This window comes from Chlorocebus sabaeus, chromosome 25, assembly GCF_047675955.1.
Source record: "Chlorocebus sabaeus isolate Y175 chromosome 25, mChlSab1.0.hap1, whole genome shotgun sequence".
NCBI lineage: Eukaryota > Metazoa > Chordata > Mammalia > Primates > Cercopithecidae > Chlorocebus > Chlorocebus sabaeus.
In genome coordinates, this window is record NC_132928.1 from 71148928 (window position 1) to 71175322 (window position 26395).

The 26395-nt window shown below is 37.7% G+C and overlaps 1 protein-coding gene across 1 annotated transcript in view; it reads right to left on the reverse strand.

The window, feature by feature from the left end:
- PCNX2 (pecanex 2) overlaps positions 1-26395 on the reverse strand; it is a 312991-nt gene that overhangs the window by 167326 nt on the left and 119270 nt on the right. The window contains exons 17-19 of the mRNA XM_007989814.3: positions 25223-25319; positions 10357-10449; positions 9357-9507 (exon numbers count right to left, since the gene is read on the reverse strand). Of these exons, the coding sequence (XP_007988005.3) occupies positions 9357-9507; positions 10357-10449; positions 25223-25319 (341 nt within the window). The remainder of the gene's footprint in view (positions 1-9356; positions 9508-10356; positions 10450-25222; positions 25320-26395) is intronic.

Below are 26395 nucleotides of genomic sequence, written 5' to 3' on the forward strand. Positions count from 1 at the left end.
TTGTACATTTTTTACATGAAAAAGGTCAGATCAACACTTTTACATGAAGAGGACTAGGAGAGAATTCCAAATGCTCTCACAGTGGCCACAGGGTAGACAGAGCCTCTCCATAGAACAACCGTCTTGCCAAGAGCAAGGACAACGTGCTTACTTTTGCATCCTCAACACCCAGAACAGTGTCTAGGACATAGCAGGTGCCCAATAAATGTCCAATTCAGAAGAAATCCTCCCTCAAGGAAAGTGTAATTTGTATGTTATTTAAATTACAAGGTTACTTAAAAACACCAATTCTATTTTCTCCATGGCATATCCATATCCTATCACAGAGAGTTATGAAGGTTAAGCTCCTTCTGATAAGATTCCAGCAGACCTACTTTAGGGAGACTGAGTCAGGGCTCACCACAGTGGCCACACCAACTGCAGCTGAGAACTAATATCATTCTTCAGAATGGTCTCTTTAGCCCTTCCCATGTTTGTTGTGCTAATAACCCAGTCACTGTGGGACCATCGTGCGTACATTGCATGCTATATATTAAAACTTCCTGATTTTTAGTGTTAGTTTTTTAAGTATCCCTCCCACTACTGACCATTCATTGTAGCTCTGTATTGCATTAGGTTTATCAGTAGTTTAACAGAATCCTAATGGGTCTTGGATAAACACCCTGTGGCTTGCTGAAGAGCTAGAATCTGAGGCTGGCGGCTAACCATTGAGCTCTGTCCCCAAGTCCTCTTTCTTTTTTATCTTTTTTTTAATTTTTTTTTTTTGAGACAAAGTCTCACTCTTGTTGTCCAGGCTGGAGTGCAATGGCTCAATCTCTGCTCACTGTGACCTCCGCCCCCCGGGTTCAAGCAATTCTCCTGTCTCAGCTTCCTGAGTAGCTGGAATTACAGGCACCTGCCAACATGCCTGGCTAATTTTTGTATTTTTAGTAGAGATGGGGTACAGGCGTGAGCCACTGCGCCTGGCCTAGTCCTGTCTTTCTTAATGCTAGCCCAGTTTGGCCTGAGCTTCTCCAGACCTCCCTCTGCCTCCCTCTGCTGCAAGCAGAGGTAACTGAATTCCACTTTTCTTTTTCCTCCCGCTGCAGTGTAACTTGGCTTCACTGCCAAACCCCTGCGGCCACCTCCAGCCTTGTGGAGACTGACACAGGAAGGTAAGTTTCCCAGTGGACTAGAGATCAGCCAGAGTGTGAGAGTGCCTGGCAGGGAGGAAGGGAAAATGAGGGGAAGAGAAGGTACAGGAAAATAATAGCAACAGAGAGAATAATTAATAAAGCAGGCTTCCCACTGACAGGCTGATTTCTAAAAACTCAGCTCAAAGTCATTTACTTGGCATTTGAAATGCACTTTCCCATACTAGTATCACAGCACACGATGACTATGTTACTCTCCTAGTACTAGTTCAGTTTATGCTTCAAATTATTTTCGTCATTTTGAATTAAAAACACTTTGGAGAGTTTTCCAAGTCTCTAACTGCTTCCTGAAGCTAGCATCTTTTTTATGTGGGGAAAAGGGGGAGGTAAGGAATACATCCTTCCTCCTCTAGCTATGGCAAAAAAAGCCTCTTTCCAAAGACCCCCACATAGCCTTTGTGTTCCAAAATCAGACAGTACCTCTCATGCCATATTCCTTTAACTAGCACTAGATACGTTTGAAAGGATTTTTACATATATTGAGTTCCACTTAATTACTGTGCAAATTCTGTGAAATAAGGCATTCAGATAGTACTGTGACTTATTGGTGAAAATTTCAAAACTGTATGCATGACATGTACATCCAGATTATAAAGGGCCACCAACTGCCTAGCACAACGGGTGAAACAAGGTACAAAGTCAGGTGAAAAATGACGAGACTTCAGAACCCTGGGAAGAGCAGTAGGATGCACTTAGGGAGAGCTTTCTGTCTGCCAAGGACCATGCTAAAGGTGCTGTATTTCTTCTTGGATTGATTTTATATTTAATGTAGGAACTCCCAATTATAGATGACAAAACTGAATCACAATGGCTAAGCACACTTCATATGTGACAGAACCAGGGTTTGAGCCCACCCAGTCTTGTCCAAGGCTGGGCCATAACATTATAATTCTCTCCTAAACTTCCCAAAAGCTTTCTGCAGAGAAAAACCTAGTCACATACAAAGGACGAAGAGTCAAAAAACCTCAGACTTTTTAGCAGCAGCAGTGGATGCTGGAAGATGATGGAATAATGCTTACACCCTGGCAGGCGACACACTACAAACCATCTGAAGTATGAAGCAGAATAAAACACTTGGAGCAGAGGAGGTCTCAAAAGTGTCTTCTCATGTGCCTCTTCTCAGGAGCGAGTGAGGACGAGCTTCACTCCAAAAAAGGGAATAAACAACAAACAGAAACTTGCAGCAGGTTCCAGGAGGGAGGACAGAGCTAATAGATGATCTGACAGACTCGTCTGTGTGAAAAGTTGGAATGAGAAATATACTACAAAGCTATTGGAAAGACGAGCAAATGCAAAAGCAAACATTTGAATAAGAAATATAATCAAGGTCTATACTACTGGACTCAGAGGTGAATAACGTTTAGACTTAAGAGTTAAAAAAGAGCCTGAGTAGAAGTTCAACAAAAATATTAAAACTATATTAGGAGAAGGAGGAAAGTGAAAAATGTTAATGCATAAGAGAAGATAAGAGAGATGAATTCTTATCTTTTATAATGGAAAGTCAGTAAATAAATCTAAAATACCAAGAAGCAGCAGAACACGCACATGATCGTTAGTTAGAAGAATACCAGAAGAGATACCTAAAGAGCAGAAAGTATTTTTTTTCTGTACAGGGAAAATCAGAAACGGGGCAGGAGGGTGGAGTTGACAGGAGTCTGCTGCTTTTCATTGCAACTTGTTCTATTTGATTTTTAATACTATGTGTTATTTTGATATAAGTGAAAAATACATTATAAAAAGCAAGAGCTCTCAGAATCATGTGTATCACATAGAAACTAGTCTATCTGTAAATTGATAGACAAGATTTGCTAAAATGCAAAGTAAATATCATTTAAGAATTGCAAATTTGGTACCCATTAGTGAATGTTTTGTAATAGTGGATTTTTAAAAATTACAATTTAAATAGATGTTTAATTGATGTGTGTGTGTGTGTGTGTGTGTGTGTGTGTGTGTGTGTTTCGAGAGAGAGTCTTGTTCCATTACCCAGGCTGGAATGCAGTGGTGCGAACTCGACTCACTGCAACCTCTGCTTCCCGGGTTCAAGTCATTCTCCTGTCTCAGCCTCCTGAGTAGCTGGGACTACAGGCAGCTTTTAGCAGAGACAGGGTTTCACCATGTTAGCCAGGATGGTCTCGATCTCCTGACCTCATGATCCACCCACCTCGGTCTCCCAAAGTGCTGGGATTACAGGCGTGGGCCACCGTGCCCAGCCTATTTGTTTTATAATGTATATTATCTTTATTAATTTAATCTAATGCATACAAAAAGTATAGCTTAAACTTTTCAGTACTGTACAGAGGTACAAGTGAATCCTTCAAACTACATGTTACTTCAAGAGGCTTTTTATGCCCTCATCAGCCTATAGAAAACCTTCCTTTGGTGAATTTACAAAGGATTAATCATTCATTTTCTCCTCCAGTGTTTACTGAATATCTGCCATGCACCAGATATCAATGTAACATTTAATTATATAATTCCACAGGTTTTCCATTTTATATGCATATTAATAAGTTGGAAAGGCTTAAACAATGATACATGAAATTAATTGTAAGCTCCTCACTTAGGATATATATCAGCCTTCTACTTCTTTCTTTTTCTTTGTTTTTTAAGAGAAAGAATCTCAGCTGGGCGCAGTGGCTCACGCCTGTAATCCCCAACACTTTGGGAGGCCGAGGCGGGCAGATCACTTGAGACCAGGAGTTCGAGACCAGCCTGGCCAACATAGTGAAACCCCATCTCTACTAGAAGAACACAAATTAGCCGGGCACACCTGTAATTCCAGCTAGTACAGCACCAGCTAGTAGGGCAGCTGAGGCACAAGAATTGCTTGAACACAGGGGGCAGAAGTTGCAGTGAGCCAAGATCGAGCCACTGCATTCCAGCCTGGGCAAGAGAGTGAGACTCCGCCTCAAAAAAAAAAAAAGAAAAGAAAAGAGAGAGAAAGAATCTCGTTATGTGGCTTTAGCTACAGTGTGGGAGTGCAGTGGCTATTCAATAGACGCTATCATAGTGCACTACAGCCTCTAACTCCTGGGCTCAAGCGATCTTCCTGCCTCAGCCTCCCAAGTAGCTGGAACTACAGGCACATACCATCATGCCCAGCTACTGTTTCTCTGTCTTTCCTGCAGGGCAGAACCTAGTGTCACGGCCCACATTACTGTATGTGTGTAGCAGTCACAGTTCTTCTATGGTGACACAGCCATAGGCTTATTTACCAGATCATAAGCTTTTTGATGACAGAAACTACATCTTAGTCATTCCTATGTCACTGGCTCACAGGGCTTGGCATCTTGTAGGAACTCAATAATTATTTTCTGAATGAGTGAATAGTATATCCATAAGCATTTTCTACGTTAACAAATAAGTAAGTAAATGAATATCAATACTGTACTTACTCCTTGCCTCAATCTCTTTTAACTCCATTATAACTCATTTTTATGGTTAGAGTATAGTCATCAAATCAGGTCACTCTTTTTAATTCTTAAAAGCCAAGAACTATAATATGATGGAAATATTACCTTGGAGGACCAAGTGAAATGTGACTCAACCCCAATATTTGCTTTTTGAAATAATATAATTCCTTTGGAAAGTTTTAAGATAAAACAAACTTTCAATAAGGTCCAACTTTGTACTTCTATATGACAGGGATCAATCAATAAAGTCATTTGTCTGGAATCATTATCATAATTCAGGAAAATGGATTTGCTTTATTTTCTAAAAATAGGAGTGCTCCTTTAACATTTAGTCTCAAAAACTCCCAGCTAGAATAATATGCTGTTGCCTGTAGTGCTATCTTCTGTCATATTCAGCATGATTAACTTAGGTCGGTGGGAAATATGGCAATTTTTAAAAAGAGCAACTTCACACATACACATTAACATAACTCAGTTGTGTCCACATGACCATCATGATTCATCTGATGCTGAACTCTACTATAAGTGATAGAATTTTATTCTCCTAATTCAAATACTGGTGAAACAGCATCTCAAGGTTGGGAGGAGATAATATTTACTTTCAAAAAATGAGTCTCAAAGGTAAAGAACTAAATTGACTAAAAAAGCTGTGCTTCAATGTGTAGTCTTCAACTTCAGTTATAATATCTATTTCCACTCATCACAGTCTGAATTTTATACCAAAATTAATTTGGTATCTCTACATTTTAACCAAGTAGAAGTACATATTCGAAGTATGCAGAAAGGAAAGTAAGCCAAAAGGAAGTACATGCACCAAGTTTAAAGTTTGTTCCAGTGGCCACAGAGTGATGATGGTTAAATTAAATGCAGTTCAGCATTTGTGGGGCTCCTTCTCTACACCAAGCACTGCCGTGAGAACTGGAGGAGGAGTACGCACTAGCAGACATGGAGCTCAGTCTACCTTAAGCACCAGTGGTTACAAGTGGTTCTGGAAGGGAGGCTCAGGGAGCAGTGGGGAATCTAGTAAGGTTTAGGTGGTCAGGGCAAGACTTCTCTGGAGGGGCTGATTTTAAACAGACCTGGGCTGGGCACGGTGGCTCATGCTTGTCATCCCAGAACTTTGGGAGGCTGAGGAAGGTGGATCACTTGAGGTCAGGAGTTCAAGACCAGCCTGGTCAACATGGTGAAACCCCATCTCTACTAAAAATGCAAAAATTAGCCGGGTGTGGTGGCGCATGCCTGTAATCCCAGCTACTCAGGAGGCTGAGGCAGGAGAATCACTTGAACCCAGGAGGCGGAGGTTGCAGTGAGCCAAGATTGTGCCACTGCACTCCAGCCTGGGTGATAAAGTGAGACTCAGTCTCAACAAACAAACAAACAAACAAACAAAACAAAAAAACCCAGAGACTTGAAGCATGAGCAACCTGGTGTTAGTCTAGTGAAGCTGGAGAAATGGCATCCCTAGTCAAGGAAGAAGTAAGGAGAGCAGAGGGAGAGAGTGTGTTGTGTTTGAGAAGCCACAAGAATGCCTAGAATCAGTTGTGGCAAGTCTGTATCAAATCAGGGAAGAAAGCCTAGTAATGTCAGCATGAGAAGACAGCATGTCAGACTTTACAGGACCTACTGTGACTGCAGCCACGTGGCTCTTCTGGGTAGTGGTGATTGTGAAAACAGCCGGAAAGCCACATTCAGGCTATACATGACTGCCCACTCAGAATGACAGCAACACGGGTAGTGAAATGACCTGGGCTCTAGTCACTCACTGGCCACAAAATCAGTGGGACCCAAGTTATGTTTCTGTCCATAGGCTTCAGTTTCCATCTATGTAAAATGGTGGGATAGGATTATATAATAAACTCTAAGACAGGGGCAGCACATATGCCTTATCTTACTGTTTCAGCTGATTAGAAATGTCTGCCGCCAGCCCAGTTCTAGGACTCTGTTCTCAGTTAGTGATGTCTGCCCTGGAACCACCGTGTCCCAGCAGCGTGCCACACACTAGCGAGTCCTGCTCTGTCCTGACTTCTTTCCCAGTGACAATATTCTGTGCTCCTATGAGAAAGAAGATGGGAGCATCACTTTCACATGAAAAGCTGTGTGCCTGGCCTGAGTTTCCTGTACATGTTTTGTTGCTGGTGGAAAAAAATGAAGAGTCAAAACCTAACAGGCAGAAGTCCAGGAAGAAGAGGCAAGGAGATTCAGGACACAGATGGCACCAGAATGGGTAACTGGGCCTAAATCGTTTTTAAATTTTGTGTCTATAGGTTTTCCTTCTAATACACCTAATTTTGAAATGGAATCTGTTTTTCGTCATGTGCCTAATTTGTCCAACCTGTGACTCCCGGCTCGATTTCAGGCTGCTTATAAATAGAGAATGTAGGCAAGTTAGAACCTTCCACAGAGCCTCTGTCTGACACCGTGTAAGCAAGTGTTGACCCCTCCCAGCCTACGTCTATGGGATACACAGGGACTCAGTGCCACCCACTCACTCACCCTCCGAGAGAGGAAGTCAGATACACAAACACGCTCATTTTACGTGTTCTTGAATCTTGTACTAAAAAAGCCATGTAGGCTTGAAATAGCTAAATGATTTTAATTTAAACAGGCTGTCTTAGATACAGGGGAGAAAACAAACAAACAAAAAACAGAAAAAAAAAAACAAAAAAAAACCCGAGTTGTTAATGGCCCACTCCTGTTTTTCACTGTTGAATTCTAAACTCTGAACTGCCACAGTAAGGGAAGCCCAAGTCTAATCTGTCTCATTTTCCTTTCCTTCAGCTTCACAGGTTCTCTTTGCTCACCCCAAGGTATGTAAATATGTACATATAAACACGGCCATGGGCATAGGCAGAGTTTAAGAATAGGTATAGGAAAAGGTACAGGTACAGGTGCAGGTAAAGGTAAAAGTATAGGTATAGTCATTGGTACAGGGAAGTTATAGATACAAATAAAGGTACAGGTATAGATACAGGTACAGGTAAAGATAAAGATATATAGAGAAGTAAAGGTAAAGGTATAGAAGTGAGTATTGGTACGGGTATAGGCAAATGTGTAGGTTACAAACAGGTATAGGTATAGATATAGACAAAAGTAAAAGTATAAGGAAATGTATAGGTAAAGGTGTTGGTACAGGTACAGGTATAGATATAAATATAGATATAGATACGCAGTTAAGGTTTCTTACTTCAAATCTCCATCAACTAACTTACCAATGATGTCAAAATAACCCCAAAATACTCCACTAATTTCACCAACACTTAGTCTTTCTGGAGGTTTTTGAATGAAAGGGAACTATAACCTGAAGACCTGAAGGCTGCAGAAGTTCTATGGAAACTGGTCTTTTTCATCAGGGTCCTCTATGTATGCACAAGCAGTCACCTGTTGGGGTAGGGACGTTCCTCTACAAGTGGACTAAAATATACAAACCATCATAGATGGAACTTTCTCTGAGTCTATCTTCTCTCAGTTTTTCTAATACTGATAATAATTTGCATTTAAGTAGCACATGAAATTGTACAGAACATTTAAAACTATGCAGCTCCATCCTTACGCTAGCTCCTGATTCTGTAGGTGGGAAGAGTAAGTCTCCAAAGGGAGAGAAGTCTGAGTTACCCTCCCTGCACTTCTAAATCTCATCAGCCCGATGAGGCCATCTTTCTCCACTGAACAAGCCAGTTTTTCTACTTGGGCTGTTTCTAACTAAGGCGGCTCCTTTTGCCCACCCAGAGATGCTCCTTATGCAAGCACTCTCTGTTCTGGACAGCATCTTCAGTGACTCTTGCATATTTATTTTAAAAATTATTCTCCCCCTTTTCCTTTTGTCGCACCAGTCTACGGAAGTTGCTGGTGACAAATTTGGCTGAGTTCAGTACTTTAAGTCCACAAACCTTGGTGCCCCTCACTTATCTTTATGCCTGGATATATAGACAAATAGATAACTCGCTAACAACTGAGAAGTTACAACAGGCTAAACAGCTCTGTGCAGAATCAGCAGCATTAGACTGCAGTTATAACCTGTGAGCAATAACTTTGATGGGTCTAAAACTGTGGATAAATCAGTCTTCTTCCATCCATTCAAGCACAGAACAGGGAATTACAGAGCAAGGAAAGACCTAGCAGAAAAATTTCTAGAAGACTTCTTATCTAGAAGAAATCTATTTCTTCTCCAAGGCTCTGAAACGGTTGTGATTACCAGGCTATTACATGATCATGGCCAGAGACACCCATGGAAACTGCTAAGTCAACCAAGTGTAGATATAGGTGTAGGCCTAGATGAACAAAGCAAGCGAAAGAAAATGCAAGGGTGCAGGAGTGCTTAAGGTTATTGGTCAGGCCCTGCTCCATCCCCACCAATTCATGAAGGATGGGAGCATAGTCAAGGGATACTCTGCTTAGGCCCCAGTTAGTTTTGGTGGGACCAGCATAATCTTCAAGTGTGAATGGTACAGTTTTTCCACAATACCAATAGCCAATTAATATTTTTATAAAACATCCTTCTGATTCACCTGGCTTTAACTTTCTTCTTATGGTTGGCTAGAATATCTGGGAACAAATACCATATACTCCAAGGTACACATTCTCCTTTTTTCTTTTTTATTGTGGTAAAATACACATAATGTACCATCTACCATTTTCAAGTCTACAGTTCTGTGGCATTAAGTACATTTGGACCGTTGCACATGGCTTAAAGTATACCTACCCCTCTTTTTTTGTCTTTTTTTTTTTTTTACATGAGGGATATATTACTAACCTCTCACTTCCCGTTGATGATACTCTTTGTTTTTGAGAATGGGGTGTGAAATCCACATCCAGGGATGATGCTTGCGGAGCTGAGGGAGCAGGTAATGTGTTACAAACCCCACGGCACCAGCCAAGGCAAATAGCACGATGCTGAGAAATGGCTGCGATAAAAATGGGCAGAATCTCATTACTTAGCCTAGAGGATGGGGAGAGGGATGTCCGTGAATAATACATAACATCATTGTTCTTCCACTTTTTCCTCTTAACGGATAGCCAGACTCTTAACGGATAGCCAGTTCTTGTTTCAGGCCTCTGAAAATGTCTTCTTCTCTATACCACGAAATTGGTTCATGTGTTGGAAACCACTACGAGAGTGAGGGAGAACTAGCCTGTGGGAGTACAGAGGCCAAGAGAATTATGCCCCTTCGAATACATTTTTAAAATTTTCTAATGAGGAGGTGAAGAATAACCCATGTAGCTCATAGACATTTCCTCGTGAAAAGGGGGGTTTGTGGATGGACAATATTTTTGTATAGAGAAAGCAACTGTCTGTAAGAACCACAGCCAGGAATCCCATCTGGAGATCCCCACTTTGTTTTTCTAACTGAAAATCCTTGTCCCATAGTCCTTTTGGCTCTGTGACCTCTGCCTCACCCCTGATATGGTGACTCCTCTCTGCTCATAGTAGAACACTGTCAGACCACCCTATCACTATTAACTGTCCTCACAGTGGATTCCACAAGACGTGCCATCACTCTTGCAAACAAAACAGCTCCCCTGATGCAGGAAAGGGCAAGGATAAAGCAATCAAACCCAATCTGTGATGCGGATCAAGTCACATCTTGGACGTAACTGCTCACAGCAAATGGATACATTCCCTAAGCCTCTCAACAGGCACTTCGTTTCCTTCTCTAGCTCACGTGTCTTGTCAATACCCTGTAGCTCCATGACAGCTTTGCTATTAAGGAGAATAAGGGGGCAGGAAGAGTACAAAGTTGGTGGATACATACTCGCAATGACAGGAATACAGTGCTGGCGCTGACTGCAAATGAGAGGACGGCAACCACTGCGCAGACGATGAGATCCCATTTTAAGACATCCGTCTGGAAAGAGAAAACCAGCGGTAAAGGCTGCTCTTCATTTCTCTCAGCAACTCTGTGTGACCAGGTAAATCAAGCGACAGGACATTGACCCAAGCTAAACTGTTTTTCCAGCCCATCACTTACCTGACACACTCACTGGCACACACTGGATGGGTTGTTCACTAGCTCCTGCTTAGGGAATTTCAGGGAGACTAAGGTGGGCTGGGGGAGAGTGGCAGGGGAGAGGAATAATGCACTGCAAAATTAGTATATGTGTGCTAACCATAGAAAGAATAAAGCTTCTCTACACAAGTAAGAGGCATAAGGTTCTTATAAGGTTCTCGTATCTGATCTGTGTTTCCACAAACATAGATCTGATACAAGATTCCCAGAGAGCTCCCCAAAGGGACTTACATTATTAAGGTCTGATAAAGGAGGTCAAAGTACTAATCATCTTTACTTGGCTTTAGGGTGTCTTGGATTTTAACATTCCAAAAACCTGGCTAAAACACACAGAAGCCTCTTAAACATTTCTTATTGCTTTGGACTAGATCAGATTTTGCATTTTAATTTACCAGTCAGATCACTGGTGAATTAAAGAAAAACACTTCCAAATTATTTATATATATGTGTGTGTGTATATATATACATATATATGTATGTATATATACATATATATATATATGCAAGAGGTACACCCATTACATGCAGATAATGTTCAGTAACTCACTAATACCTTCACACGCAAAATTGTAGTGTAAGCTGGGGCTAGGGAAAACAAAGCAAAGTTCAACCTAAGAATGCCGTGAATGCAGATAGATGGAGAATGGTCTGTTAGCTCCAACGGAGCACAATACCACTGGCTGAACAATCTAAAGCAAACAGGAGGAACCATCACTTCTTTTCTCTCTGTAGAGGCGGATTAGTTAGAGTACACAATTTTTGATCATTTGAAGATATCATACTGCTACCTGAAAATTCTGAAACCATCAATACATTTATACCTTCCTTTCTCATACTGAAGGGAATTATGCCTCTTAAATAATTGTTTTTTAAATTAAAATGTGGGGTTTTTTGCAAGTCATGCTCCTTCCTGGCTTGCTGACCATATTATCAACCAAAGTGATAAAAAGAAACAGTGAAAAAGTCGGGATCCTAGATTTATTCATAGTAATTAATGGTTAATCTGATTTTTGGGCAGGGATAACCATAGGACCTTAATTTCGAATCTATGAAATGTTTATGATCAGAGAAATTCACCAAAAATTTACTTTAGTTACAGGCCATATATTGCTTCTTATCACTCCAAATGCTTCAAAAAGACCAGACCTTTCTAGAGGAATGGTCTATAATTCACTGCATCTTTAGGCTGTGGGGAGATGTTAATTTTTTTCTTCTATTTTTCATTAACATGGTTTTATGTCATTTAAAAATTACTGAATGTTTATCTGAAAGAAGATAAACATTTTCCTGAATATTCTAATTTAAAATCATGTGTCATGTTTAACTGACTAATCATCTTTGTGTAAAGGGAAAACAGTTGGCCACCAGCATGACTGCTGGAGTAGGGAGGAGGGAAGGCTGCGTTTCTAAGTTTCTTAAAGCAGAAGCAGGAATGAGCTTGAATTATTGTTACTCTTCTTTCACAGTTGGATGACATATGGGAATTCCACTGTGATTTCTATCAGTGTCATGAGTATCCCGTATAAATATAGACCATTACACAGCCTTTCTCTATTTATTAAAATGTTCTCTCCACCCATTTCTTTTCTATATTAATTTCTAAATAGCTTATTGAGATAAAATTGACATACCAAAAAGCCACATATATTTAAAGTGCACAACTTAGGCTGGGCGCTATGGCTCACGCCTATAATCCCAGCACTTTGGGAGGCCAAGACAGGTGGATCACTTGAGGTCAGGAGTTCAAGACCAACCTGACCAACATGATGAAACCCCTGCTCTACTAAAATACAAAAACTAGCCGATTGTGGTGGCTCACACCTGTGGTCCCAGCTACTTGGGAGGCTGAAGCAGGAGCATTGCAGAACCCAGGAAGCCAAGATTGCAGTGAGCCAAGATCACACCACTGCACTCCAGCCTGGGTGACAGAGTGAGACTCTGTATCAAAAATATATATATATATATAAAACTCAACAAGTTTATATTTTACATTTATAAATTATATAATATATATTATATATAATTCTGGTTATGGTTTTATGGGGATATATATATAAATCATGGGAATATGTATATCCCCATAAAACCATAACCAGAATTAAGATAATTAGCACATCCATTACACTCCAGTATTTCCTCTTTTGCTTCTTGCTAATCTATCCCTTTCCTCACCATAGACTTGATTTTCTGTTTTAAGGGATCCTCCTGCATTGGCCTCTTGTTTTCATTTTCTAGAATGTTTTATAAATAAATTCATAAAATATGTACTCTTTTGGTCTGGCTTCTCTCGCTCAGTGTACTTATTCTGAGATTCATCCATGATGTCGTCTGTGTCAATAGTGCATTCCTTTTCATTGCTGAGTAGTGTTCCTCTGTATGGATATACCACAATGTGTTTATCTATTCACCTGTGGGTAGATGTTTGAATTTGTCCCCAGTTTTTGGCTATCAGCAGCTAAATAAAGCTGCAACAAATATTCATGAATATTTCTCTGGACATGTTATTTCTTTTCTCTTGTGTAAACACCTAGAAAAATGGCTGGCTTATGTGGTAGGTTTAGTCTTAACTAAACCTTAAGAAACTGCCATAATCCAATTAAAAATTGGGTAAAGCAAAAAAATTAGCTGGGCATGGTGGCAGGCGCCTGTAGTCCCAGCTACTCGGGAGACTGAGGCAGGAGAATGGCATGAACCCGGGAGGCAGAGCTTGCAGTGAGCCTAGACTGCGCCACTGCACTCCAGCCTGGGCAACAGAGCGAGACTCGTTCTCAAAAAAAAAAAAAAAAAAAATATTGGGCAAAGGACTTGAATAGACATTTCTCAAAAGAAGACACACAAATGGCCAAAAAATATTTTAAAATATTCAATGTCACTAATCATCAGGAAAATGCAAATCAAAACCACAATGATATACCATCTCATCCCAATTAGAATGGTTATCATCAGCAAATGCTGGTATGGATGTGAAAGAAAAGTAACCTTATACACTGTTGGTGGAAATGTATATTGGTACAGGCATTATAGAAAGCAGTATGGGGAGTTTCCTCAAAAAATTGAAAATAGAACTACCATATGATCCAGCAATTCCACTACTGTGTATTATTCGAAGTAAATAAAGTCAGTATGTTGAAGAGCTATCTACACTCCCAGGCTTAATGCAGCATTATTCACAATAGCCAAGATATGAAATCAACCTAAGTGGCCATAAACCTATAAATATATAATATATATTATCACATCTTATATATGATACCACATTTTTTACATGATATATATGAAATACATATCATATATAGAAAATGTGATATACACAAACACAACCCCATGGAATACTATTCAGCCATAAAAAAGAATGTAATCCTGTCATTTTGCAGCAGCAACATGGATGAACCTGGAGCAGGAACATTGTTAAGTGAACATTGTTAAGTGAAATAAGATAGGCACAGAAAGACAAATACCACTGAGTTCACTTATTTGTAGAATCTAAAAAAGCCAATCTCATAGAAGTACAGAGTGGAATAGTGGTTTGTAGAGGCTGGGGAGGGGAGAAGGAAGGGGGAGGAGAGATTGTTCAATGAGTATAAAATTCTAGTTAGAAAGAATAAATTCTGTTGTTCTATAGGATAGTAGGAAGACAATAGTAACAATATCATAATGTATATTTCAAAATAACTAGAAGAGAGGATTCTCAATATTCTTACCACAAAGAAATGATAAATAAGTGAGGTGATACTTTAAATACCATAATTTCATCATTGCACAATGCATACATGTATGAAAACATCACAGCATACCCCCATAAATGTGTACAATTTTTGTCAATTAAAAGCAAATTTTAAAAAAGAAACTGCCAAGCTGTTTTCAAAGTAGGTGTAACTCTTTTACATTCTCAACAGCAGCGTGTGTGAGTTCCAGTTGCTCCCTAGTCTTGTCAATAGTTTTTTAAATTTTAACCATACTAGTGAATGTATGCCTCCTAGGGCACATTTTGCAATATCTGGAGACATTTTGGTTTTTACAATTTGAGGAAGGGAAGAGATAATACTGCCATTTGGTGGCTGCAGGCCAGGGATGCAGCCAAACACCCTACAATGCACAAGACAGCCCCCCCACAACCCCCACCTCCCTGTAACCAGGGAAATATTCTGAGGCTCAAAATGTCAACAGTGCTGAGGTTGACAAACCTTAATGGAGTGGTATCTAATTGTGGTTTTAATTTGCCTTTTCCAATGACTAATGATGAACATCTTTTCACATACTTAATTTAAAGTACTATTTATAATAGCACTAAAAGTATACTTAGGGATAAATTTGAGAAAAAAATGTGCAAGACAGAAACCACCTAACATCAGGAAAGAAATGAGAGAGACTAAACACAGAAACTAGACAAATAAATGGGGAGACATCCTGCATTCCTGGATTTGAAGATTCAGTATTGTTAATAAGTCAATTCTCACAAAACTGATTGGTAAATTCAATGCAATTGTAATGAAAATTCCAGCAGAAATTTTTTTTAGAAATGGACATGCTAATTTAAAAATGTATATGGAAATGCAGTAAACCCTAGAATAGCTAAAACGACTTTGAAAAAGAAAAAGTTGGAGGACATACAATACCTGGTTTCAAGGTTTATTACAAAGCTACAGTAACTATGGCATTGATGGTATTGGTACAAATACACATCTAGATCAATGGAAAAGAATAAAGTGTCCAGAAATAGGCCACAACAGATATATGATCAACTGATTTTCAACAAAAGTGCAATGGTGAGATGACAAATCCCCAAATGAGGAAAAGGAACATCTTTTCTACGAAAGGTGCTGGAACAATGGAATAGCCATCTACAAAATAAATAAATAAATAAATAAATAAATAAATAAATAAAATTAAATAAAACAACCAAAACACCTTGACACTGACTTTGCTGCACTTACAGAAATTACTCAACATCATGAACCTAACAAACCATCACACTGCTCAGAGCAACCATAAGAGGAAATCCTAATGATCCTGGATTTGGCAAAGATTTCTTAAATGGAGCACTAAAAGTTTGAACTGTAAAAGAAAAAATTAAATAAATTGGACATCACAAAAATGTAAAACTTTTGCTCTTTGAAAGACACTTACAAAAAGGCAAGCCAAAGACTAGGGGAAAAAATTACCACTCATAAAACCCACATTCAACCAAGGACATTTACCTATAAACAAACAACACCCTCCTACATCTCCAGCTGCACATGGTTCTGAACAGACGCTTCATGGAAGGAGATATACAGATGGCAAATGGTAATTACTGAGCTTTTTACTCTTGATGCTAGTTAATGAAACTAGACTGCTCTCCTATATTGTTGAAAATAACATCAGCAAAATCAAAAGGAAACAGTTGTTTTTCCCCAAAGCCACAAAAAGCAGATATTATTCTGCTCCAAAAATTTTATCCTGGAAAATAATATATATATATATATTTTTTGGTGGGAATGTAGATAGGTGCAACCCATTATGAAAACAATATGGAGGTTCTAAAGAAATTTAAAAATAGGCCAGGTGTGTCGGTTCGCGCCTGTAATTCCAGCACTTTGGGAGGCCGAGATGGGAAGACTGCTTAAGGTTGCGAGTTCAAGACCAGCCTGGGCAACATAATCGGAACCCATCTCTATATTTAAAAAAAAAAGGTATTAAAAACAGAACTACCATGTGCCCCAGCAATCCCTCTTCTAGGCATATACCCAAAGGAAATGAAATCACCATGCCATAAAGATATCTGTGCTACCACATGTATTGCAGCACTGTTCACAATAGCCAAGAGGTGGAAACAACCTGAGTGTCTGTCAACAGATACATGATGGATAAAGAAATTCTAATATAAACGTAAATGGAATATTCTTCAGCCTTTATAAAACGAGACATCCTGCCATTTGCCACAACATGGATGAACCTGGAGCACATTTTGCTAAGTGAAATAACCCAGACACAGAAAGACAAATACTGCATGATTTCACTTTTATGTAGAGTCTAAAGAAAGAGAGAGAGAGAGAGAGTCAAATATTCAGAGACAGAGAATAAAACAGTAGTTAACATGGGCGAGGGGTAGGTAGAGATGGGGACATGTATGTTAGGAGTTATAAAGTAGCAGATATGTAGGATAAAAAACTCCAGCAATCTAATGTACATGAGAACTATAGTTAATAAAACTGTACTATATTTGGGATTCCTGCAAAATAAGTAGATTTTAGCTGCCTTTGCCACAAAAACATAAAAATGGGTAACTATGTGAGATGATGGATATTTTAACTTACTTCATTATAGTAACCATTTTACTGTCTATATGTACCTCATGACATTGTGTTATATACCTTAAATATACACAATAAAATCTCTTTTTAGCAAAATAAAAATAATATCTTTAAAAGGAATCTTTTAACACACCTGAACTTCAGAGTCTGCTACTCTCTCCTGTGAAAGGAGCCTTTAATGCTCTAAAAAGTTTGCAATTTTGGTTGGTTTTCTTCTTAAATAATTTTATGCTCATTTAAATGTATATTATACCTTTCCACCTTCTATAAGACATAAATATGTGTGGGTTTTTTGAAGTAGGTATATTTTATTTTAATCTTAGTTTTATAATATAAAAAGAGAATTTACTGGTACTGCCCTCTTCCTTCACATGCTTGAAGGTTAAAAAAAAAATCTGTGACTGTTAAATTACTTATCTAAAAAACAAGAGTTTAAGAATCTGTTTCCTTTCAATAAATGTCCTATGTCTTAACAGTGAATTGTACTGTGTTAGATCTTCCAAAAATGAGTGTGAAAGGGAATATACTGCAAGATGGAAGCAAAATGCAAATTTAGGTCTTTGTAATTTTTATTATTAATTAAGTTTCCCATTATAGAATAACATAATAATATTGCAGCACCCTAGAACATAGAGAAGAGAAGGGAAAATCATTTACAATCATTATAGCCTGACATTAACGGTATTAGCATTTTTGTGTTTTCCAAGCCAGTATTTTTCCTGTGGATGTTAAACCAGGCTCTAGCTATAATCATTATGTATATGAATATTTCTATGCATATTTTATAAGTATCTAATCTTAGTGTGCAAATAATTTTCTACCTTTTCTACAGTACTTTTTTCGTAAGCAATATATATGTATACACATATATAATTGTATAGCCTCACTAATATCATTTAATGGCTAATTTACCATCTTGTGATGTCATACATGTACAATGCCATTATGATCACTCAAAACATTAATTTAGTGAATGAAATTGAATGACTCATAGTGCAAACATCCCTTGATTGCTACTATCAGGTTGCCTTCCATTGTTTACCATGATGAATTATGCTGAAATCATTATCTTTACGTCCCTGAATTTTTTTTATATTTTGAATTAATTTTCTAGAAAAACTCTAGTAAATAGATTTACCCTATTGTAGGTTATAAGCATTTTACAATCCTTGATAAATTATGCTTTTCCAGATGATTGTAATAATTTACATAAACACAAATGATATCGAAGAGATTCCCTCTTGACACAGTTGTACATCACTAATTTTTCCAGTGCTAATGGTGTGTACAAAAATGCCATCTCATTTTAATTTGCACTTTTAAATTCATAACAGTAATTATTTCATACATTTACTTAATTCATTCCTAAGTTTTATACAAAATTTCAAATGGCTTCATTTTGGAGCTCAGATATATACATATTTGTATACAACTATATACAAATGATACACATATAATTTGCCTATAGGGTTTTAAAAATCAAATTATAAGGGTTGTTGGTATTAGAAAGATATTTAACTTTGCTAACTTTGCTACAAGTACTGTACCAACTTATTTAAATTTTGCCACCTTTTTTTACATACAGAAGTTTAAAATTTTTATGTTCTTAAATCTAACTCGGGGTAATTGTGTGTGTGTTATTTCTTTTATGGATCCTATGTCTGAAAAATCATTTTCTCTGTATATTTTGGATAAAAGTTTAACTTTATTTAACATCTTTTTGAAAATTTATTTTAATCTTTTAAAATATGACACGGGTAACCATAAAGTGCATATAATAAGTACGTACAATTTAATAATTACAAAGTGAACACCTCTATGACCACCAACTAGTTCAATAAGTCTAACATTTCCAGCATCCTAGAAGCTTCTTGTATGTGGCTATCTGATCAGAAATCCTTCTCTTGCCTTCTGGAGGTTCTCATCAACAATCCTGACTGATGAAAATCATTTTCTTGCTTAAAAAAAAAAATGATTTCACTACTTACGACTTAGGTATGCAACTGTAAGCTGTTTCATTTTGCCCATTTTCACTCAGTATATTGTACCATACTATATGCATTATTTTGTGTCTTGCTTCCTTTGCTCAACATGATGTGGTTAAGATTCACTCATGCATTGCATTTAGCTGTAATAAGTTCATTTCCTTTGCTATAGACTGCTCAATTGGCACTTTCATAAACAGATGCTATCATGAACAATTTTATATGCGTGTTTTGGTGCAAATGGGCAAGATTTGCTCCAGAATAAGTGCCTAGGAGTAGAATTGCTGGCTGCAGTCTATTCATGTCTTAAACTTTATGTTACCAAACTTTTATCCAAAATGTGTATACTAATTCACACTCCCACCAGCAATACATGAGAATTCCCTTGCTCTACACTTGTCAACACTTAATATTGTGAGAAGTTTACATTTTCTGTTTGGTAGTTTTGAAATAGTAAGTCAGTGTGATTTTAATTTGGAGTTTTCTGATTATTAATGAGGTCGCCCATATATTCATGATTTTTGGCCATTTATATTTCCTTATTTGTAAAGTGTATGTACAAGTCTTCTGCCTATTTTCAGTGGAGATATTTGGTTTTCTTATTGATTTAGAGGAGTTTTATATTCATCTAGACACTAGTCTCTTTTCTGTATAATTTAAAATAATAAGTCAAAGGTCATAATTTTAATTAATTTGAATCTTTTTGTGTTGTTTTAAAAAATTATTTCCTACACTGCTAGCATAAAAGTAGTTTCCATTATTATGACTCTAAGTGCTTTCAGGTTTTATTTTCTTATATTTAGGCTTATAATTTACCTGGAATGGAATTGACTTTTAAGTATAGCATGACATAGTAGTCCAATTTCCTTTTGTTATTTGTGAATAACTTCTATTTTTTAGTTTTCCATTTTTCCCTCTGTTTGGAATTGGAAGCTACATGCTTTGTTTCTCTTCCTTTAGTAGTTACACAAAACATTCTAACATGCGTAGCTAATATATCACAGACCAAAGTTAACGGTACGGGCTGAGCAGCCCGCATCCGAAAATCCGAAATGCAAAACACTACCTTCCTTTGAGTGTCACATTGGTGCTCAAAATATTTTGGATTTTGAAGCATTTCAGGTTTTGGATTTTTGGATTAGGGACATTCACTCTGTATCTTTATTCTTCTCTTGGACATTACTAAGACCTCTGACGACTCGAAGTTCATTTCTCCTCTCGTTCAAACTTGTGTGTTATTATAGTCGTGTATTTTCATTCTACCTTACATTTTTAAAGCCAACTATATAGCCTTATCATGGTTTTATGCAGTTACTATTTATTCAGATTTGCCAATGTGCCTGCCACTTTCTTTTCTTTTTGTTCACTTGCAATTCAGATCTTCCATCCAAGATCACTTTCTTTTTATATATTTTTTCTTTTCTCCTCAAATTACTTTTAACACAAGATCACTTTCTACTGAAAAATACCTTCAGAATTAGATGTAATGAGGGCCTCTGAGCTTTTATTTTTCTAAAATTTATTTTGCCTTTATCCTTAAAAAATATTTTCACTAGGATTAAAGTTCTAGCTTGGTAGTTACTTTCTTTACACATCATTAAGTATATCCAACAACTGTCTTCTGGCTTCCATGAGGGCTCTTGATAAAGGACCTTGCAGCCTGTCATTCATTTGCATGTAATCTGTTCATTCTGTTTACCTGCTTTGAGTTGGTCTGTGTGCTTGGCATGCTGCATTGTCACTATGGCTTGTCTGGTGTGGATTCTTTCTTCTGAATTTATCCTACTTGCGATTCACAGAAATTCCTGAATCTCAAGATAAGTGTCTTTCATCAATTCTGGTAAACTTTCAGATATTATCTCATCAAATATTGATTATGCTTCAGTCTCTCTCTCTTTTTCTAGGAATTCTGATTGGATATATTTTAGATTTTCTCACTCTATCCTTCAAGTCATTTCTCTTTCATATTTCTTGATTTTTTTTCTTTTGTCAATTAGTGTTACGTTCTGGGTACTTTCTTTTCTCTTTATCTTTCAGTTCACTAATTCTCTCTTCAAAGGTATCTAATCTCCCATATGGGAGGTCGGCTCACTGCAACCTCCACCTCTCAGGTTCAAGTGATTCTCCTGCCTCAGCCTCCCAAGTAGCTGAGACTATAGGCATGTGCCACCACAGCTGGCTAATTTTGTATTTTTAGTGGAGATGGGGTCTCACCATGTTGGCCAGGCTGGTTTCAAACTCCTGACCTCAGGTGATCCACCCACCTCAGCCTCCAAAAGTGCTGGCATTACAGGTGTGAGCCACTGTGCCCAGCCCAGTCTTCACTCTTAAATCTAAACGTGCTAAGTTTCTTTTTCTTACACTTCTTTCTCAAGGTTTTAAAAACTATGAACTGCTATTCTTCTAAAGGAACTTTAGAATCATTTCTCAATGTTGGGAATATAATGTCTTTGGAACTGTTTTGAATTATATGAAACCTACAAATTCATTAGAAAGAACTGGCATTTTATAAATCTCAGCCTTCCTATCCAAAATCAGGTTATGTCTATCTCTACTTATTCAGAACATCATTTACACTTTAATAAACTGCTGTAGTTTACTTTATTTGTGACACTACTTGTTAAAATCATTTCCATTATCAATTCAGATATTTTGTTGGTACTGTGAGTTGGATCACATTTTCATAGGTTATTTCTGGTATGTTAGAAAGTTCTTGCTTTTCTAAATTTTATTTTCTCTGGTTGTATTTATGAATCCTTTTATTAATCATAGTTGATTATATAGTATGCATAGAAAAGTTTTATATACACATATAAATCAGCATTTTTTCTCTTTCTCTTTGCTCTTTACTATTTTGCTTTTTATTTTACATATCTAAGATATAAATTAAATATATATTTATAATTATATAATATTATTTTGTATCTTTATCTTAGATATAAATATCTTTACATTTATCTTATATAAAATATCTTTATAAAGATATAGATATAAATATATATTTATATTTAATTTATCTTATATATAAAATTATATATATATTTATATTTAATATATATTTTATATATTATAAATTATATATTATATGTAATATATAATTTATGTTTTATATATATAAAGTAGAGAGCAAACTATTAATATTATTGAATATTGTTTTAGAAGTTCTGGCCTGTGTAAGGCTGCAAAGAGAAAAAAATGTAAAACTTATATATAAATTTTTGGATTTATGGTAAATAAACTTATGGTAAATCCATGCAGGTTTAACTAAGAAATATATTAGTTCTTCATATACTGAACATTTTAAACTCACTGTGCCATTTTATATAGTACTTCATGCTCCAACTCTCAAAGGAAGCTTAAGAACCTCTGGTCCAACATTCCACATCTAGCAGCATGGGACCAGAAAAATCTAGATATTATAACCAATGATTTGGGAAAAAACTATCTGAATTTTACACATAAGAATTAAATAGGCTTTTTTTTTTTTTTTTTTTTGCTTCTAGGAACTGAAGAAAATTGATACAGTGAAAGGAACAAATCTAAGCATAGTAAAAAGGGTATGGACAATGACGAAGATGTGAAAGTTAAAAGCTTAGAGTCTGTGCTAATAAGACACATAGAAAAAGACTAACCAGGCAAACCACTAGCAGAAAGTTATATCTTTATTAAGTAATGAATTTTGGTGATAAACTTTGTGTGCATAACTTATCTCGCTCATATTCAAATGTATAGGCCCATTGGTGTATCTCTGTTTCTAGATCAATGTTTCTTGAAGTACAACCTGTGGATCGCCTAAACAGAACCACCTGGGTGAATATTCCTGTTAAAATGAAGATCCTCAGACCCTTTCACAGGCCAGATGAATCAGAATGTTGGGGGAGGGCTAGAAAACTGAAATCTAATGAGGCTCCTTGAGGGGTTCTCACACAAACTAAAATTTAAGAAAAGAGAGCGAGACAGAGAAAATAAAAGGTGGAGAGAGGTACAGAGAAAGAAAATCAGAGACAATGAGGAGGGGGATTTTACGCCTGTACGGTGTCACAGAAGGCATTATATATCAAACTCTAAAAGCTGAATGTGATATTCCCATTAAAATATTATAATTAGGCCAGAGACTTTTCAGAGAAATGAACACAAACATCTTACTAAATCACCTAACAAGTTATTGCTCCACACTGTACAAAGCATTTCAAACGGTATGAAAACCAAGGTAGGCAACACCCAGCCCATCACATCTAATTATACCAATGAAATACTATCAACCTCTGCTGGGCCAATTTCTGGTCAAATTTCTTTGTAATTCCTACATTATTTTTAACTGCAATAAATCAGAAAGTAGAAATGCACCTTCATTAGTCATGAAATCAAGGAAGACTGAAGGGCATAGTTTTTCTCAGATATCCACAGGGAGAGTTTTGGGTAGACTCTGGGCCACCCTACGGCTTTTACAGAAAATGCTGTAGGAATGTCCGTTTGACCTTCTCCCGGTAAGTCTCCCGGTATAAATATTAGAGGTCAGGTTGTGGATGCTAGGATTACGTCAAACACTTTTTTTTAAGCTGCCATCTCATCAGGCCCAGCTGCTTCAACTTTTAACCTGCTTTTAAATGTATCTCTGCTCCTAAAATTCATGAACTATGCCCTTACTCATATTAAGTGATTTGTCCTTTTATTCCCTTGTGGTGGAAAAAAAAAGCCTTAATACATTAGCTTGAATTGTGACCACACTCAAAGGCACAAAAGCTGAGTATGAATTTTTTTAAAGGCTATCCTGTTGGCTGTGAGTCCCATACATTGTCTTGAAATGGCAGGCTGCAATTAAATTCAACTAAATTCCATGAACTCTACTGAGCACCCACTGTAACAACAGGCACTGGCTCTGTGGATATCAAGACAAATGAGACACAGTCCTGGCTGGATCAACAGACTATTCCCTTTTCCTTTTATCTGTCATTCCTAAGAAAACCAGGAAAAGTGTGAGTCAAGGACATTAGATGGCTCCAAGCTCAATACTCAGATGTATAAGAGCTTACACAATTAATGAGCATTGCTTTTCAAAGTATGAATGTTTGTAAGTTGATACCAAAGAAACTATATCTGCTAAAAGAATTTTTGAAGCTGCCCAGAGCCCTTTTCCTGGTGAACAAGGAAATGGCATCATTATTTTATAGCTGTAGGATTCTCTTGTTCCTTCCTTCCTCTCCTTCTTCCTTTTCTTCTCCTGTGCTCAACCCAGTGTGGTTACCCCCTTCTCTGTGACCCAGCCATAAGTCTAAAGCTCAAGGGCCCCAAGCAATGGCTGTGCAGACATCAACTTTGAAAGAGTGCTCTGAACTAAGCATGGTGCTTAGGGGAGATGTGGAGAACAGCTGTGTGTGGACCACATCAGGAGGGCAGGTTGGCTAAATGTTTATCGACAAGCTTTCATTTGTGCAGAGCCCACCTGCTATTTGGTGCCAGCAATACGCAAAACTGACTGAATGTGATTCATGTGACTATCCTGGCAAACTGCAGCCACCTGAGGGCCACCTAAGCGCCCGCACCATGTGTGCATAACAACCGCCATCAAGATGCTCTAAAGGGCTTGTAAAAAATAAAGATTCCTCTTCAAAGACTTTCCTCCCCATTTAATTAGGAATAAATAGTAACTTCTCTTAGAAGCAAAATGTATTCAAAGACCTATGCTAACATTCTTAAATATCTGCTAGCCATGATAAAGAAATCAATGTACTTTATGTTCTTAGCTCCCACAGTTTAGCCTAAATATTTGCCCTGGAGGCTTATACTGGTCCAAGCAAGCATTAGGTTATAGCCTGTTCTTCTTCCTTATTTGAAGGTGTTTTTACCTTTCTCAGCATTCCACAAGTTACTACCACCTTCCTTTATTCTCCTCTACTTTTGCCTCTTTTAAAAAGTTCTAAGTTGCTAGCCAGTCGGGACAAATACAGAATGTGAGGTCCTGTTCCAGCCAATGGAAACCAGACACAGCAGTAGGGTGGACACTTTGGGTTATAAATGATCCTGTCTCCTTTGTTTGGTGTACTCTCGTGGCAAAACTGCTGGTGAGTGTACCCTTTCTGCAGAAACTATAAAAATGGCCTTGCTGAGTAAATTAAATTTATGTTCAAGTGCTATTTCTTTACGGCACCGGAGAACAAGCATTTCAAACTGGGCTGCACCTGGCAGGCAGCTCAACAGCCCAGTGTGCCAGTTACCAAGCAAGGTGTCTCTTTCTGTCCTAGTCCTTCTCCTGTCCACCTGCCTAGAGCTCCACTGATCTCTGCAGAAAGGTGAGGCCCTCCAATACTACATGACACAATGCAAATGTCTCACCACTGAATCTTTCATCTTCTTGGGGAGAGGGTCAGCAGCTGACTCTTCCAGATTTTGATGTAAAAATTTAGGCAACAGTCTGCATTGGATGAAGGACCTGAAAGTGGAAACACACATGGGTTTTACTTTATCAAAGATGTTCCTGGGACAGTGTTTTTGGTAAATAACTTCACCTTAGATCTCACACCCACACATGATAAAAACAAGTGCTCTCTTCATTAAAAAATTTATAATAAAAAGAGGGACATGTTCAAGTGATCATAAAGATAGCGTTTTGATTTGTAAATTTTATCCTAATGACAGCAGTCAAGTACCTTAGCAGTATCATTGCCCTCTGCTGTCAGCAGTGGGACACGGGGAAGGTCCTCCATCTCTGCCAGCCCACTAGGCCCTCATCTTCACAATTAGCAGCAGAAAGTGAACACTGCACTAATACAATTGACACTAAAAATTGTGTGAACCATGTTTAACTTTTCTTTCCCCATTTTTCATGCCTTTCATACTGCTGAACCTAATAGCCTAAAATTATGGTGTCCATGGTCCTCAAAGAGTTATGGTTATCTTAAGTTAAAATCTTTCATAAATTTAAACAAATTACATAAGATACTACTATCAATATCTGAAACCCACTGTGGCATCACATGAAAGATATCCAGTGCCAGAGTACACGTTACCAAAGACTTAAAGATAACGATTAAAGGGAAGATTGTAATGTATACTTTCACATTACTAAGGATTACATTAAATACATGTTAACACTTTGGTGCAAATCTCACTTTAAATCCAGAAAGCATTGGCCACATTGAGAAAAACAACAACAACAAAACAATAATATCAAACAAAATCTTTCCTTTCAGAGGTGCTGGTTTAGTCTCCCCAGGGTAACTGTCTAGACTAAAGGCAGGGATGCAGCTTCATGGATCTAGAGAGGGTATTGTTGAGGTGGTAGCTTCTCATCCAACTCACCCAAGGGAGTCACAACAGGGCTTGGGTGTTATCGGCCTTCTGTTCCCGCCACTGTGCATTTTACTCCAAAATCAAAAGAGCAAAGCTAAAATGTTTGCTAGATGTTCACTTTTAATTATTATTAGTTTCTGGCTAGTCCTGTATTTCTCCTCCCCTCCTCTAGTGAGTGACCAGCTAGTTTAATAATGAGAATCAAATCACAATGGG